General features: G+C 35.3%; 1 protein-coding gene across 1 annotated transcript in view; it reads left to right on the top strand.

The window, feature by feature from the left end:
- LOC150079405 (GTP-binding protein 10) overlaps window positions 1-14,107 on the top strand; it is a 140,062-nt gene that overhangs the window by 27,090 nt on the left and 98,865 nt on the right. Inside the window, exon 4 of the mRNA XM_090383840.1 lies at window positions 7,247-7,391. Coding sequence (XP_090239966.1) covers window positions 7,247-7,391 — 145 coding nt within the window. The remainder of the gene's footprint in view (window positions 1-7,246; window positions 7,392-14,107) is intronic.

Raw genomic sequence — 14,107 nt, 5'->3', positions numbered from 1 at the left:
ATGGTATAACTATTAACAAACTGAATTGCATCTGCATTCATGCATAAGGAAGTCTTTAGGGATGGGAATACTAGAAATATATCAAGTTATAACTGGACGATAAATGATTTTGTGATAGCTGAAAAGAAAGGGAAGAGAAACTGTTGAGGCTAATAGTAAATGAAGCACCTGGAGATGATTGAATCTATCCAGTTACATTAAAAGAAGCAACAAGAAAGGTAAGCAACCTTCAATTCATAATTATAGAACATCGTTGAATTCAATGGGAGTCTCCATAAATTGAAGATTCCAAATGTCTCTCCTATTCACTTCCAAGCTATTTGACATGCATTCTAAAATATCCACCTATTATTTTTGCACTCTTTGGTTGAGAAGAACAAGGCCAAACTTCAAAACAGTTTTTAACAATGTGTTTGTTTGTATTTTGAAATGAAGTATTTTTAATAGCTGTGGTTACATCATTTGTTGCAATTAGATTTAAGGTGCGTGATTTGCATCCAAGTTGTATTAGAAAAAATCTCTTTCATTGAAGCATATCATTTTGAATGTGAAAAAAAAAAAAAAAAAGTGAAAAGTGAGGATAATATCCTCACTTTTTTTGTTTGAAAAGTGACATTAAAGTCATAGTTGCTAAAATTTTATCATGACTAACACTAAATGATGGATTTATTTAATCTTAATAAATTTATTTATTAACTCTGCAATCCCTTCATGAAAATGAACCCCTGTGAAATGCTGGAATGCGAAAGTTACAGGTTTTCTCCCAAGCGAATCGCCTTCAATCCGATGGGCAGTTACTCCAAGAAATCGGTGTTATTTGCTTGACCATGCATCAGCAGCGGTATAGACATGAAATGTTTCACTTAGAAACTTTTTTTTTACTCTATCCATTGCACTGTTAAATAAAGCTTTAATGCTTCGACATAATATTCTATGGCTGAAATGTCTTAGCCCTGATATTTGAAAATGATTAAAAATTGCTTGTAAGGACTTGCTGCTGCTGTGTTGTCTGATGCACAGGAGTAAGTTCTGGCATTGAGGTTGGGCAGCTAAAAGCTTGATTGGCCCCTCATTAATTTCTTTGAGGGCAATTTAACCTACACCTCAAACTCTCAGATGCCCATCAGAATGCAAGTTGGTGCCTAATTTCTTCACAGTCTCTGCACCTAACACACACAAAGACATCCTCCTTGGCTAGATCATGTCCTGTTCTTGACAAGTTTGCAAACATTTCACATTTTTCACATTGTTTTAGACTGTGATGCATTGGAGAACCGCCTCCTTCGGTTCTCCTGCGAGCCACAGCACTCTGGCTATTCTGTGAACTCTGCTTTGCTGCTCTAGTCTGGGTCATGATTCCGTTAAGTATAATTTAATTAACAGTGAACTTTAATAAGATTAACACATTTTACTGATTAATTTATAATATTATACTAATCTAACAGATTTCTAATACAGTGCTGCGTTTTTTGTTGTCTAGTTTTACGTTAAAACTTACGCTATTCCGTATCATATAACAATGGTGGCAAGTTACGAACGAACTATTAACTTTCAAAATCACTATCTAAATTCAAAAATAAACCACAGAGCTTGGCTAGAACTATAAAGCTATTTATAGAAAATAATTTAGTATAACAATTAAGTCAATAAAACGATTAAATATAAATGAAAACTTAGCGTTCACTGGAGCTGCAAAAATCTTGGTCAACGTGGTAATAACATCATACCCAAATGTTCTCAGCACAATGTATAAGAAAAAAGACTTAGAACAAATGGCAATCACAAATGTTCTATGATTATCTTAATAAAACTTGTAATTTTTGTATAAAGGAGTACTGCCAACCATCTGTTATCAAAATAAACAAACTATGTGATTTGTACCTGGCCACCTGTTATACATGATTGTATTTATGGAGGAAGAAAAGGCTACATGCATATGTTAATTAAAATCTGTTTGCTTGTAATTTTTTTAACAAAAAGTTATTCATTTGAAAATTTATTTTCTTGATAAAATTAATGACAATACAAATCATTAATTTGTATTTGTCAATTCAAATCAATTAATTTGATTTGAATTGACAAATACCACTTTGTTGTCCCCATACTCCTTCAAACGGCGCCTCCGTAGCCAGGTGGGCAGGAGCAGCAGTGCGTAGCACACGCTTCTTGATTAGACCGGGGTTCGAGCCTGTGACTACCAAATACAGAGGATGTGGCAAGGTCAAGGAATGACCACCGCATATCCCCGGAGCAATGTGGCCTTAGTTGCTAATGCTCCTAAAAACCAAATAACAACTCCTCCTTCAAACATCATAGCAGTAAAGTTCCTTTTCACTCAGCAGATATTGAAAGATATTTCAGAAATATTGGTAATTTGAATGAGACTATTTCAGATTATAAGAAAATCAAATAAATAATCAGATATTCAAAAAACAAAAAATCAGATAAATATTCAAATTAAATAATGGCCAGTTCTGTAACAAATAACTAAAAAATCAGATAAATATTCAATTTAAATAATGGCCAGTTCTGTAACAAATAACCAAAAAATCAAGTACTTGTAAATATTCAAATCAGATAACATCTTGAAGTTAATTTTGAAAACCAAATAATGTCATTAATTATTTGAAAATATAAATGTCTTATTTCAAATGTTATTTGTTATTCATCAGCATCAGCCAAAAAAGAAAAAAAAAAACCCCTCCCATTTCACCACCTCCATTCGTTCCAAATGCTTATCCAGTTCAGTCTTAAATTTATTTAGGCTATCTTCCACAACAAAAAATGGAATTAGCATTAGTTGACCTGAATTTCTACTTCTAGTCAGGTCAGTATTAGACTAGAAGTTGAAATTCATTCAGTTTGTTTACAACACGTCTGGTATTACTATATAGCTAGATTAAATTTTATATTTAATTACAGTTTATTTATTATTTTTGGGATTTATTTTACCAATTTACTATTTTTTTACTTATTTATTGTTTTGATACATCCTTGAATTCGGTGAACTGCTTGATAAAAAATTTTTGCGCGAACAAATGTTATAACACGATCTTAAAACCAAATAATCTTAAGCTTATAAAGTGGTATAGAAGAAAATAATATGGTGTGCAAAACAGACTTCAAATGCAAAGGAACACTAATTTCTAGTAGGTAAAGAGCCATTTTTATAACAGATAGGTCAAGAGTTACGTTACTATGCATGTGCATGTATTTTATTTGTTGCAGGCTGTGATACCCTTTCAAGTGTGTCCTGACATGAGACAGCCTTCTACTTTATTATTTTACTAACAAGAGTTGCCAGTATTCTTTAAAATATTGTTTTTTGCATTCTATACTTCAACATGATTATACTACATCATCATCATCATCAGCCATTTTCATTCCACTGCAGGATGAAGGCCTCTCCAGCAACTTTCCAGTTCCTTATTGTTTTGAGCACTGGCCATCCATTTACTACCCAAAAACTCATGAATTTCATCTATCCATCTCTGCCTTTGTCTTCCAGGTTTTCTTCTAGCTCCTCTTGGGTACCATTCTGTTATTTTCTTAGTCCATCTGTCATCATGTCTTCGAGCTATGTGTCCTGCCCAAGACCATTTTAGTTCTTTAGTTTTGATAAGAATGTTCTTTACTTGAGTTTGCTACCTAATCCATGTGTTTCTCTTCTTATCTAACAGTCTGATTCCCAATATAATTTGTTCCATTCTTCGCTGTGTAGTTCTCAGCTTCTCTTCCATTCTTTTGGTGAGTGCCCAAGTTTCACTTCCATAAGTCATGGTGGGGAGTATACATGATTCATTATTTTACGTTTCAGACAAACTGGGATATTGCTCTTCAGTATGTGACTATATTTCCTGAATGCTATCCATCCAAAATTTATTCTTCTCTTGACTTCCAGCCATTTATCATTATTACAGCTAATAACTTGTCCCAGATAAGTATATGACTCCACCTTTTCAATTACTGCTCCTTCAATCATTATTTCCCTTTCTATGGCATACTTGTTCATCATTACTTTTGTTTTAGCCATATTCATCTTTAGTCCAAAATCCTTACTAACTGTGCATAACTGATTAAGATTTTCCTCTAATTCTTTGGGATCGTGGCTTATAACCACAATGTCATCTGCAAATCGTGAATGGTTTAGGTACTTTCCGTTCACATTGACTCCTTTCTGCGACCAGTCTAATCTTCTGAAAGCTTCCTCAAAGGCAGCAGTAAACAGCTTCGGAGATATTGTGTCTCCTTGTCGAACTCCTTTCTCGATTTTAAATTTGCTACTGTCTTTGTCTGGTCTAATAAAGGAGGTAGCACTCTCATATATTTTCTTCAAAATCATAATATATGGGGTATCTATGCCTTGTCTTTCCAGTGCCCGAAACATTGCCTTATGCTGTATGGAGTCAAATGCCTTTTCATAATCCACAAATGCCAGGCATAATGGTGTTTTTTATTCATTTGCTTTCTCCATTAGCTGTGATATTACATGAAGGTGATCCATAGTTGAGAATCCTGTCCTAAAGCCAGCTTGCTCTTTCGGTTGATTCTCAACAAGTATTCTTTCTAATCTGTTAGTAATGACCCTTGTGAACAACTTGTAGATGTGGGATAACAAGCTAATTGGTCTATAATTTCCAATTTCTGATTTATCTCCTTTCTTATGCAGCAAAACTATGATTGCATTATTCCTGTATTACTGTATTACTTTGTGAAGAGCCTTGCCAGTTTTTGTGTTATGTCTCTTACTCCCAATTTTAACAACTCTACAGTAACTTCATCTTCCCCCGGGGCTTTCCGATTCTTCATTTTCTTCAATGCATGTTCTACCTCATCAGGAAGAATATCGGGTATGTCGTATGTGTTGCTACTTTGCAATCCATCTTCCCCACTGCTGGTATCATTCCCTCGCTCCTTGTATAATTCTCTATAGTAGTCTTCTGCTATTTGAATTATGCCTTCTCTGCTGTTTATAAGTACACCATCGCTATTCTTCAGTTTCAGTATCATTTGTCTTTCTGTATTACTGCTCATGGCTGCTGATTTCAATCCTTTGTTTTCCCTTAATGCTTGTTCTACTTTTCTTGTGTTAAATCTTCTTATGTCCTCTCTGAGTCTCTTTCTAATGGCTTGCATAACTCGGTATACTCAATTTTCTCCCTGTCAGTGTTTTTCTTGCTCTTCATTTGTCATCTTTGGTTCATCATGACAAGTGTTTCTTGACTAATTTTTTCTTCTTTGGATTTCTGTTTCCCTATAGGTTTCTTGGGCTTTATCACTTTCAGAAAGTTGTAATATTCCTCGTCGATATCTTGGTCCCGAGCAGTCTGCAGAAGCTTAAACTTGTTTTTAAGTTCCAGTACATACTGCCTTTTCTCCTCCTCTGTTATCTCAAAGACCTTTGTATTATTTACTCGAGTCAGTTTTTTCCTTTCCTTTCCTACATCTATATCAAGTGTACATCTTGCCATTCTGCGATCACTTCCAACATTTACCTTATTCAGGACGGTAGCATCATTCACAATATATCTTCTGTTAGTGAGGATGAAGTCGATTTCATTAGTTGTTAATCCATTTGGACTCTTCCATGTCCACTTTCTGTTCACCCTTTTCTTGAAAAAAGTGTTCATTACTGACAGTCCTTGAGATTCTGCAAATTCCACAAGTCTTTCACCTCTTTTATTTCTTTCACCAATTCCAAAATTTCCTATAGTTCCTCTTTCTGTGCTGTTTTGCCTTTTTCCAACTTTAGCATTGAAGTCCCCCATAATAATAGTGTAGTGGGTTTTCTGCTCATCTAGAAGACTCTCAATTTCGGTGTACATTTCTTCAACCTCTTCATCATCATGGCTCGATGTTGGTGCATAAATCATTATAATCTTTAGCTTGTACGTCTTAGAAATGTTAAGTATTAGTCTTGACACCCTTGGTGATGTATTTTGAATTCCAAAATGTTGTTTTTAAAATCTTTATGGACCAGATTATACTACACTTTTTATTTTTAATAACCTAAGTAGCTTACATGTAATATTTCATAATACAAGAATGATAGGTATTTCTTTCTTAAACGTTATTATTGTTTGCTTAACCATACAACTCTTCTTTTTATCTTCTTCATTTCAAAAGTACATATTTTAAATTTGTTTAATTAAGCAGTACTTTTTTTCTGTTGTAATAAACATGTAAACATGTTTTTTTATATTGTTACGTATGATTCTCAATGGCTCAATGCATTGCCACTTCTTATGGAGAAAGGTACAAAAAAAACATACTATGTTATATCCCTTAAATCAGAACTTTTTATAGGGAACTGGTTGTTAAGATTTTGGCAGCTAATCACTGGGTGCACCCATTTTTTGTCCATAGTCCCCAAAACTGAGTTTAATTAGCTTAAAAATGCTGCACAGTCTCATGACAACACCAACCCCTTTCCTGCTTCTGATATGCTTTCAGTGCTTCAGGGATCCACCTCGAAGAAACTGTCTTCATTCCTAAAACATTTACCACAATATTCTGAGCTCACTCATGGGAGATGCTGAATGTTGTCTCAATATGCTTCATGTTATTCTGCAGTCTTGCATGATCAGGTCACAAATAGCATCCACATTGCATGTATTGACACAATAACAGGCTGCGCTCTGTAGGATGCATCTTCAACACTGTCTTGTCTATGCTTAGATTCTTCAACCCAATTTTTGACAATGGCTTAGGAAGGAAAAGATTCCTCTAATGTTTGCTGCATGTCTTCATGAATTTCTTTTAGCCACATTCCTTTTAAATGAAGGTACTCAGTGACTGCACATTGCCTGATCAATAGTCGGCATCTTCATTTGTCTTCCATACTTCAATGCTCTCTATAAAGGAGAAGAATATAGTTACAAATCTGAAATTTTCTGTGAACACACAAGAAGAGGTGCAGCACAGATTGGAAATATTGTCTTTCATGAAAACCTTTCCTTTGTGATTTATATTGGGCTAAAAATTTTCAACTCCTTGCCTTTTCATATTTAGTTAGAAAGTTAAGCATAGTATGAATTCTTCGTGTAGTGATTTTTTTTTTTTTTCCCTTATATCTGTGGTTACTTTTGGATTGCTTTATGACAACATATAAATAAAGCATTATATACATTGGAGGGAAAGTTATTAGAGATGTTGGTGATGGTATGTTTAATAAGATTTTTAAAAATTTATAATTTTTTGTTTGTAATTTTTGTAATCAAAAAGTTTTAATTTTTACTTATTAAAGGAGATTTAAATATTGTTGAAGATAAAGTCTTGGTTGCCAGAGGAGGGCCAGGAGGCTGTGAACATAATAATTTTATGGGACAAAAAGGCCAAATTCAAGTAGTTACATTGGACTTGAAGCTTCTTGCTGATGTTGGTTTTGTTGGGTAAGTATTTGGGGTAAAAAATATATATATTCTAGGGTTTTGAAGGCCTATTTCTCAGAGTACTTCTTTGAAAGAGTTAAAATTTTTAAATATTTCTATTATAGATATGTTCTGGAGATGTTAGATTTGCAATTATTTAAATTTAACCTCCAGAGGTTGCAGGAATGATTATTATTAGGTTAAATAAAGAAATTGACACACAAAAACTAATAACAAAGTGACTGCTAAACTGTCAGAAAACATTATTATTGGTGGAAACAAACATTCTTTCATTATGATTACCACCAATGCCTGCAACACATTGCTGTGTGACCTGATCACTGATGAAATAGCTGATAGAAGAATTTTTTCTGATATATTTGTTTCGTCTTTAATTAAATTGCCTTCAGTTCTGTTAATGTTATAGTACCTCTGTATATGTTGTGGACTTCAGGTATCTTCATAATCAGAAATTTTGCACGTTTTTTCCTGTGAAATATGGAGACACATGCATGGAAGTGAAAGGATATTATTGTGTTAGGGAATGTTTGTTAAGGATCTCCTTGACTTTATCAGTCAGCATATAGTAAAGCATCATCCTTCATGAAGATAATCTTTTCCTTTTGTTTGTTGCTCTTGCACAGTGGTTATGATGTTGGTAGATAACCTGTAGGACTGCACTCTCATGATGGTATATACGTTTTTGATTGTTACATCATTAGTTCCTCAAAAAGTTATGGACCAAGGATGAAATGAGCAGCAACTAAAGAGGGTTTAAGTGGAATGTGTAATTGATTCTGACCAAAAGCAGATTGTTGGGCAAAATATGAGTTTATTCTGTTCTCCCCTCTCCTATAATCCCCAGACAGTCTTTTTTGTTTCTCCAGGCATGATATGGTGGAAGGGGGGGACTGTACGCTGTTGAAAATCTTATGGATTAATTCAAGAATTGAAGAACTCTACAAGTTGTTCGTAAGGAAATTTTTTTATTAGCATGGCTTGCTCTAGTAAATAGGACTTTTTGTGTGAGATGGAATACATTTGAATAGAAATGATGCAAAGGTATTAGCTGATGTCAGTAAAGAAACCTTAAAATGCAGATATGCATTTTATTGATAACATGGATCAAAGTAATGCTTGCACCTATCTCAGGGGTTCATGTGTGAAGCAGCATATGCAGATAAGTTTCTGATATTGGAGAAATAATAGCAGTGTGGAGCAGGGTCTAACTTGAGGATATGCTGGTCCCAGGCAAAAGTTTTTTTTTGGGGCCCCTGTCAAAATGTTTATTATGAACAGGGCCTATGTTTGTAGCATTTGATCCCTAGACAAGATATTTTCCCGGGACCCTACACCCTACTTTAATAGTAAAAAAAATAGGGCATAGGGGGGCTCTTAAAAAATAAGATTACACAATTAATATAAAAATGTAAGGCAAATAAATCTGTATATATTTCTAAGGAAATATATACAAATCTGAACATATCGGTGGCATGCGTATTTTGAAATTATACTTCAGTTACAAATTTTATAAGGAACACGAGCACTCATGCTCGTTGTTATGTTACTGAATGTCACTGATTTTGGCTGCATCCATTGCCATTTACGGGCCTTCTCAAATTATGGGCCCAAGGCACATGCTTAGTTTGCCTAGGCCTAATATAGGCCCTGGTGTGGAGAATAATAAGAATGGCTAAAGGTGCAACGAAATGGTTTTTTTCAGCATCTGACAAAAAAGGTGAAAAAGATTCCTAATCACTCATATTTTTCCCATTGCCTAAAAGTGACCATCTAGTTCCACTTTTAACTAGTCAAAACTCACACACTCTCACTCCCTCTCTTTCTCTCTCTCTCTCTCTCTCTCACTCTCACTCTCTCTCTCCATAGGAATAAATTACTTAGTGGCAAGTAAAATATCTAAATAAATTACTTGCCACCTTGGAAGGTAGTTTACTCCTATAATTTGTAAGATGCTGCCCAGAGTCACAAGATACAGTCTTCTGTTACTCTTAAGCTTTTAGATTTGTGCTCCTTGGGTCTTGTTCTTCTTATTACCCTTACTTCATTGATCCTTTATTTTAGCTTATTGATCCTTTTCAGGCTGGTCAGTCAGTTCCCCCTAAAATTTGGTTACCATGCTTTGCAGTCCACAACATGTAAGCCATTCTTTGCATGGCCATTGATTAGTACTACTCTAATTTGGCCACCCTTCTTTATACTCTCTCTCTAGAGGTTATTTGTCTGTTTTTAGGTGCAGCCTCACATGGTCACGTTGTCATCTTCTACTGAGGTAAATTTCTTATCTGATTATGTTGTGTAACCCCCATTTTTTTTTCATTCTGAATCACTTAATTCCGCCTCTCTCGCCAACTTATATAATTGGATTTCTGTTTTTGGATGATGCCATGCAGTACCTGATAATCACATATACACTCTTATGTATGATTTTAAGAATTATACCTTAAACAGATGGTTATCCTGAAATGCAGAACTACACAATTTATAAAAAAGATTGAAAACAGAAAGTATGTTACACAAAGATACTGCTATCCTAGTAAACAGTTATAAAACAGAATAGATTATGGAATTACTTTTGATTTAATCAGTACAAGAAACTTCATATAATAGAAACTGGTGTAAGCAATGTCTAGACATAAATGAATGCAGAATGCTTTTTTTTTCTGTATACTGGGAAAACATCCTTGATTCACATCACTTTTTCAATGATTAGAACAGTATAGAGCAGTGTGCCACTTATATGGAAACAACATAACTGACTCCACTACAATAGCAAATGCACTAGGAGAAATATTTGCAATGTAATGAATCATATCCCTTGAAATTTTTGGTTCACAAAGCAGATGCTGAAAAAACTTAACTTTATATCCAATAGTGTAATCAGTTTTTCACAGTGAACTGTGTGCAACACTATCACAGAATCATATGTAAGATGAAAGACTACATGAGATACATTATGACATGATTAAATATATAAATAGAAAGGGATTAGAAAAATCTCTCATTTGCTATAACCACTTATTTCTAGAAAACAAGTACCGCTGAAGCATGATGTCAGAGTAGTCCTAGCGTTTCGTAAACACAGAAAAGATCTGACCAGCACAAAAAAAAAAAAAAAAAAAGGTTAGCAGATTGCTAAAGGTATTTAGAAACAAAAAACTGGTTTACAGGCGAGCAATGTGATTCGGGCATAACAGGTCCGTGTTAGATCACCTAGTGCAAATAAAAGCAACTGTTCAAGATACATTTGCCAAATCAGTGCACCTAATATCAGTATATTTCAACACTGAAAACACCTGTGATAGTGCAAGGAAGATATGCGATCATGCAGGACATATATAATTCTGGATTATGAGGATATTTACTTAATTTCAAACAAGACATCATTATGAATAGAACATTTTTGGGTTTAGATAAAAATTTCGCTTTCAAAAATTGTATTAAGAAGGAGTCTCTCGAGGCTTGGGTCTGGGTACCACTCTTTGCCAGATTATTTTCACAAGCTAATTCCCACTTACAGCGCTTCTTTTTCTACGTACAGATGACTTCAGTATATGTCCAGCTGATCACAGATCGTGAGAACAACATAAAGACAATTTCAGTGTGTGGTCAACAGTATTGATTAATTCACTTGAAGAAGTATATTTAGAATATCAGCACAAAAGAGAGTATGTGTGTACTTCTGTTGAAAATAAATTATACATCCTGGGTGTTAACTAACATTGAGTAGTCAAAATATCCTAGTAAAACCAAATATGTATTTCTGGGAGTAATCTTAGACAGGAAGCTAAAATTCCTAGAACCTATAAGATAGCTGTGAATAAATTTCACAAAACATTTGAACATTATTTGAATATGTCATGGGGAGTGGATTTATACACTTTGCACAGTCTGTGTGAAGAACAGAGTGGATTATGGAGAGATTAGGGTCAGAGGGATTATGGAGCACTGGTCTGTGATTCAGCATGGACGAGTGCCCTCAGATGGTGAGAACTAGTCCATCATAGTTCTATGCAATGGTAACAGTTATGTTTCGTACTTCACCCGTACATAATCTTTATGCATAAAATAGTGAAATATCAGATGACAGCATCTAGCACTAAATTACACATATAAGATAAAATAATTTTTTGAGAACTTCCACCTGGACAATTTTATTTAACCCAGGATGGAAAATCATTTCCCTAAACTACAGATGGAGCAACCAACCTTTGGGTGTTATACTCCAAGGATTATCAAAAATGTATAACCTTAGTGTGGATGATGTTGCATGTTTGTCAACAGGAATACTTTCACCATAACCTCTATAATACAACACTAGGGTAAGAAATTATTACCAAAAAATTACTGACATCTATAGTGTATACAGTGTATTATGTGCAATTTCTTAGTCACATCAAAATATATCAGCTGGATTGAAATCAGAAATTTGTTGACTTCAGTCCAGCAGCAGTCTTTATTGAAAGTGATACTAAAAAACAATGTTTACATAGTATTAGCAGTAGTGGCATGTGATGCAAGAAAGCAAGGGTATTATGAACTTATGCAGCATCAGCCAAAAAAAAAAAAAAAAAAAGAAATTCACACAACCATTTCCCCTAAATGTTTGTCCAGTTCCTACTTAAATTCATTTAACCTATCATCTTCCACAACGACAGATGGAAGTTTGTTCCAGCAATTAACCACTTGCCGGCTAAAGGCAAATTTCTGTACATCTATTCTGCATCTCTCTTTCCTCAATTTGAATTTATGCTCCCTTAGGTTCGTAATCTGAACAAGTGGAAGGATCCCATCAGAATTCAGTGTGCTCAACTCATTCAAGGCCTTATACACCTCAATCAGATCACTTTGCAGGAGCCTAGTCTCCAGCCGCTGCAATTTGCAGAACTTAAGCCTCTCTTGGTAAGAGGATCCCTTCATTCCCCTCACCAATCTTGTTGCCCTTCTCTGTACACGCTCAAGCAAATCTACATCCTTCCTAAAATTAGGCCTCCAGACCTGTAGGCAGTACTCAAGGCGTGGCCTGACCATTGCCTTATACAGAGGGACAATCACCTCCTTTTCCCTGCTAGCAAAATTCCTGTATATCATTGGCAAAATTCCATGACCTGCCCTGGCAGCCTGTCTGCATTGCTCAGAAAACTTCATATCTGACTGCACAATTACTCCCAGGTCTTTTTCATTTTCTACCACCTTAAGTGTAGTACCACACAGTTGGTACGTTCCTCTGGGGTTACTTCTACCCATATGCAGTACTTTGCATTTGTCAATAGGTGCCTCCGTAGCCAGGTGGGAAGGAGCAGCAGTGCGTAGCACACGCTTCTTGATTAGACCGGGATTCGAGCCCGTCACCACCAAATACGGAGGATGCGGAAAGGTCAAGGAATGACCACCGCATATCCTGGAGCAATATGGCCTTAGTTGCTAATGCTCCTAAAAACCAAACAACAACAACAAGCATTTGTCAATGATAAACTTCAGTTACCACTTCTCAGCCCATCTTCCCCAAATTTCTAGATCCTGTTGCAGTAGCACACTACCATTACTGTCATTAACAACCCTGCCAACCTTTGTATCATCTTCAAACTTGGACATTAAACCTGATATAACTTCATCAATATCATTGATAAATATATAAAACAGCAGTGGACCCAACATTGAACCCTAGGGGACACAACTAATAACATTAGTCCACGAAAAGCAGCACCCATTGATTACCACCCTCTGTCTTCTCCCACTCATCCATCCTTTTATCCATTGTAGCAACTTGCCCTTAATATCATTTGGCTCCAATTTGTACAGTAGTCTTCCATTTGCAACAGTGTCAAAAGTTTCCTAAAATCCAAGTATATGATATCAAAATTATTTTTTTCATCCTGTTCCTTTGTAACCACATCATAATATCCAGTCAGATTTGTCAGACAAGACTTTCCCTTAACAAACCCATGCTGTGTCTGAATTATTGCTGCAGTTTTGTCTAGATGATCCTGCAATGCATCTTTAAGCAGTGACTCCATTATTTTACCTGGAACAGAAGTTAAACTAACTGGTCTGTAATTACAAGTGTCACCCTTTGAACTCCCTTTATGAATTGGGGATACGTTTGCACATCTCCAGTCCGTGGGGGTCCTCCCCTGAGTCCAAGGATGCTCTCATAATTATGGCTAAGGGTTTGCTTACTTCCTTTGCTGCCTCCTTAAATTTGGATAGATCCCATCCACCCCAGGTGTTTTTTTTATGTTTAACTTCAACAATTTCTCCTCCACTTTGTTCACAGTTATTACAAAATCATTTTGATAACCTTGTGGTTATCAAAACGATTAACACAATTTGATAACCTTGTGGCATTTTCAATCCTTAATAACTCCTCATGTGTGAATGTAGATGCAAAATACTCATTTAGTTTGTTTGTTATCTGAGCAGGATCATCAACAGTCGAACCATCAATATCAAGTGGGCCAATCAGATTCATCCCCTTCCTTTTAGAGTCTATATAAGTAAAGAAATCCTTGCTGTTTTTCTTAGCATCTTTTGCCAAGGATTTCACGTAATTTGCCTTCGCCTGCCTAACCTTCTTTGTGACTTGATTACAGACTAGCTTATATCAGAAAATAGGCTTCTGTGTAGCCTGATAATTTATATGCATCCCATGCATTTTTCTTCTCTGCCACAAGTCTCATTAGTTCATTTGACAACCATGTAGACCTAAACCTTGAACA

The sequence above is a fragment of the Mastigoproctus giganteus genome, chromosome 10, assembly GCF_048544385.1.
Source record: "Mastigoproctus giganteus isolate SK-2022 chromosome 10, ASM4854438v1, whole genome shotgun sequence".
Lineage (NCBI taxonomy): Eukaryota > Metazoa > Arthropoda > Arachnida > Uropygi > Thelyphonidae > Mastigoproctus > Mastigoproctus giganteus.
Note: the sequence above shows the minus strand (reverse complement) of the source record. Positions and strands in the feature narration are given on the sequence as shown.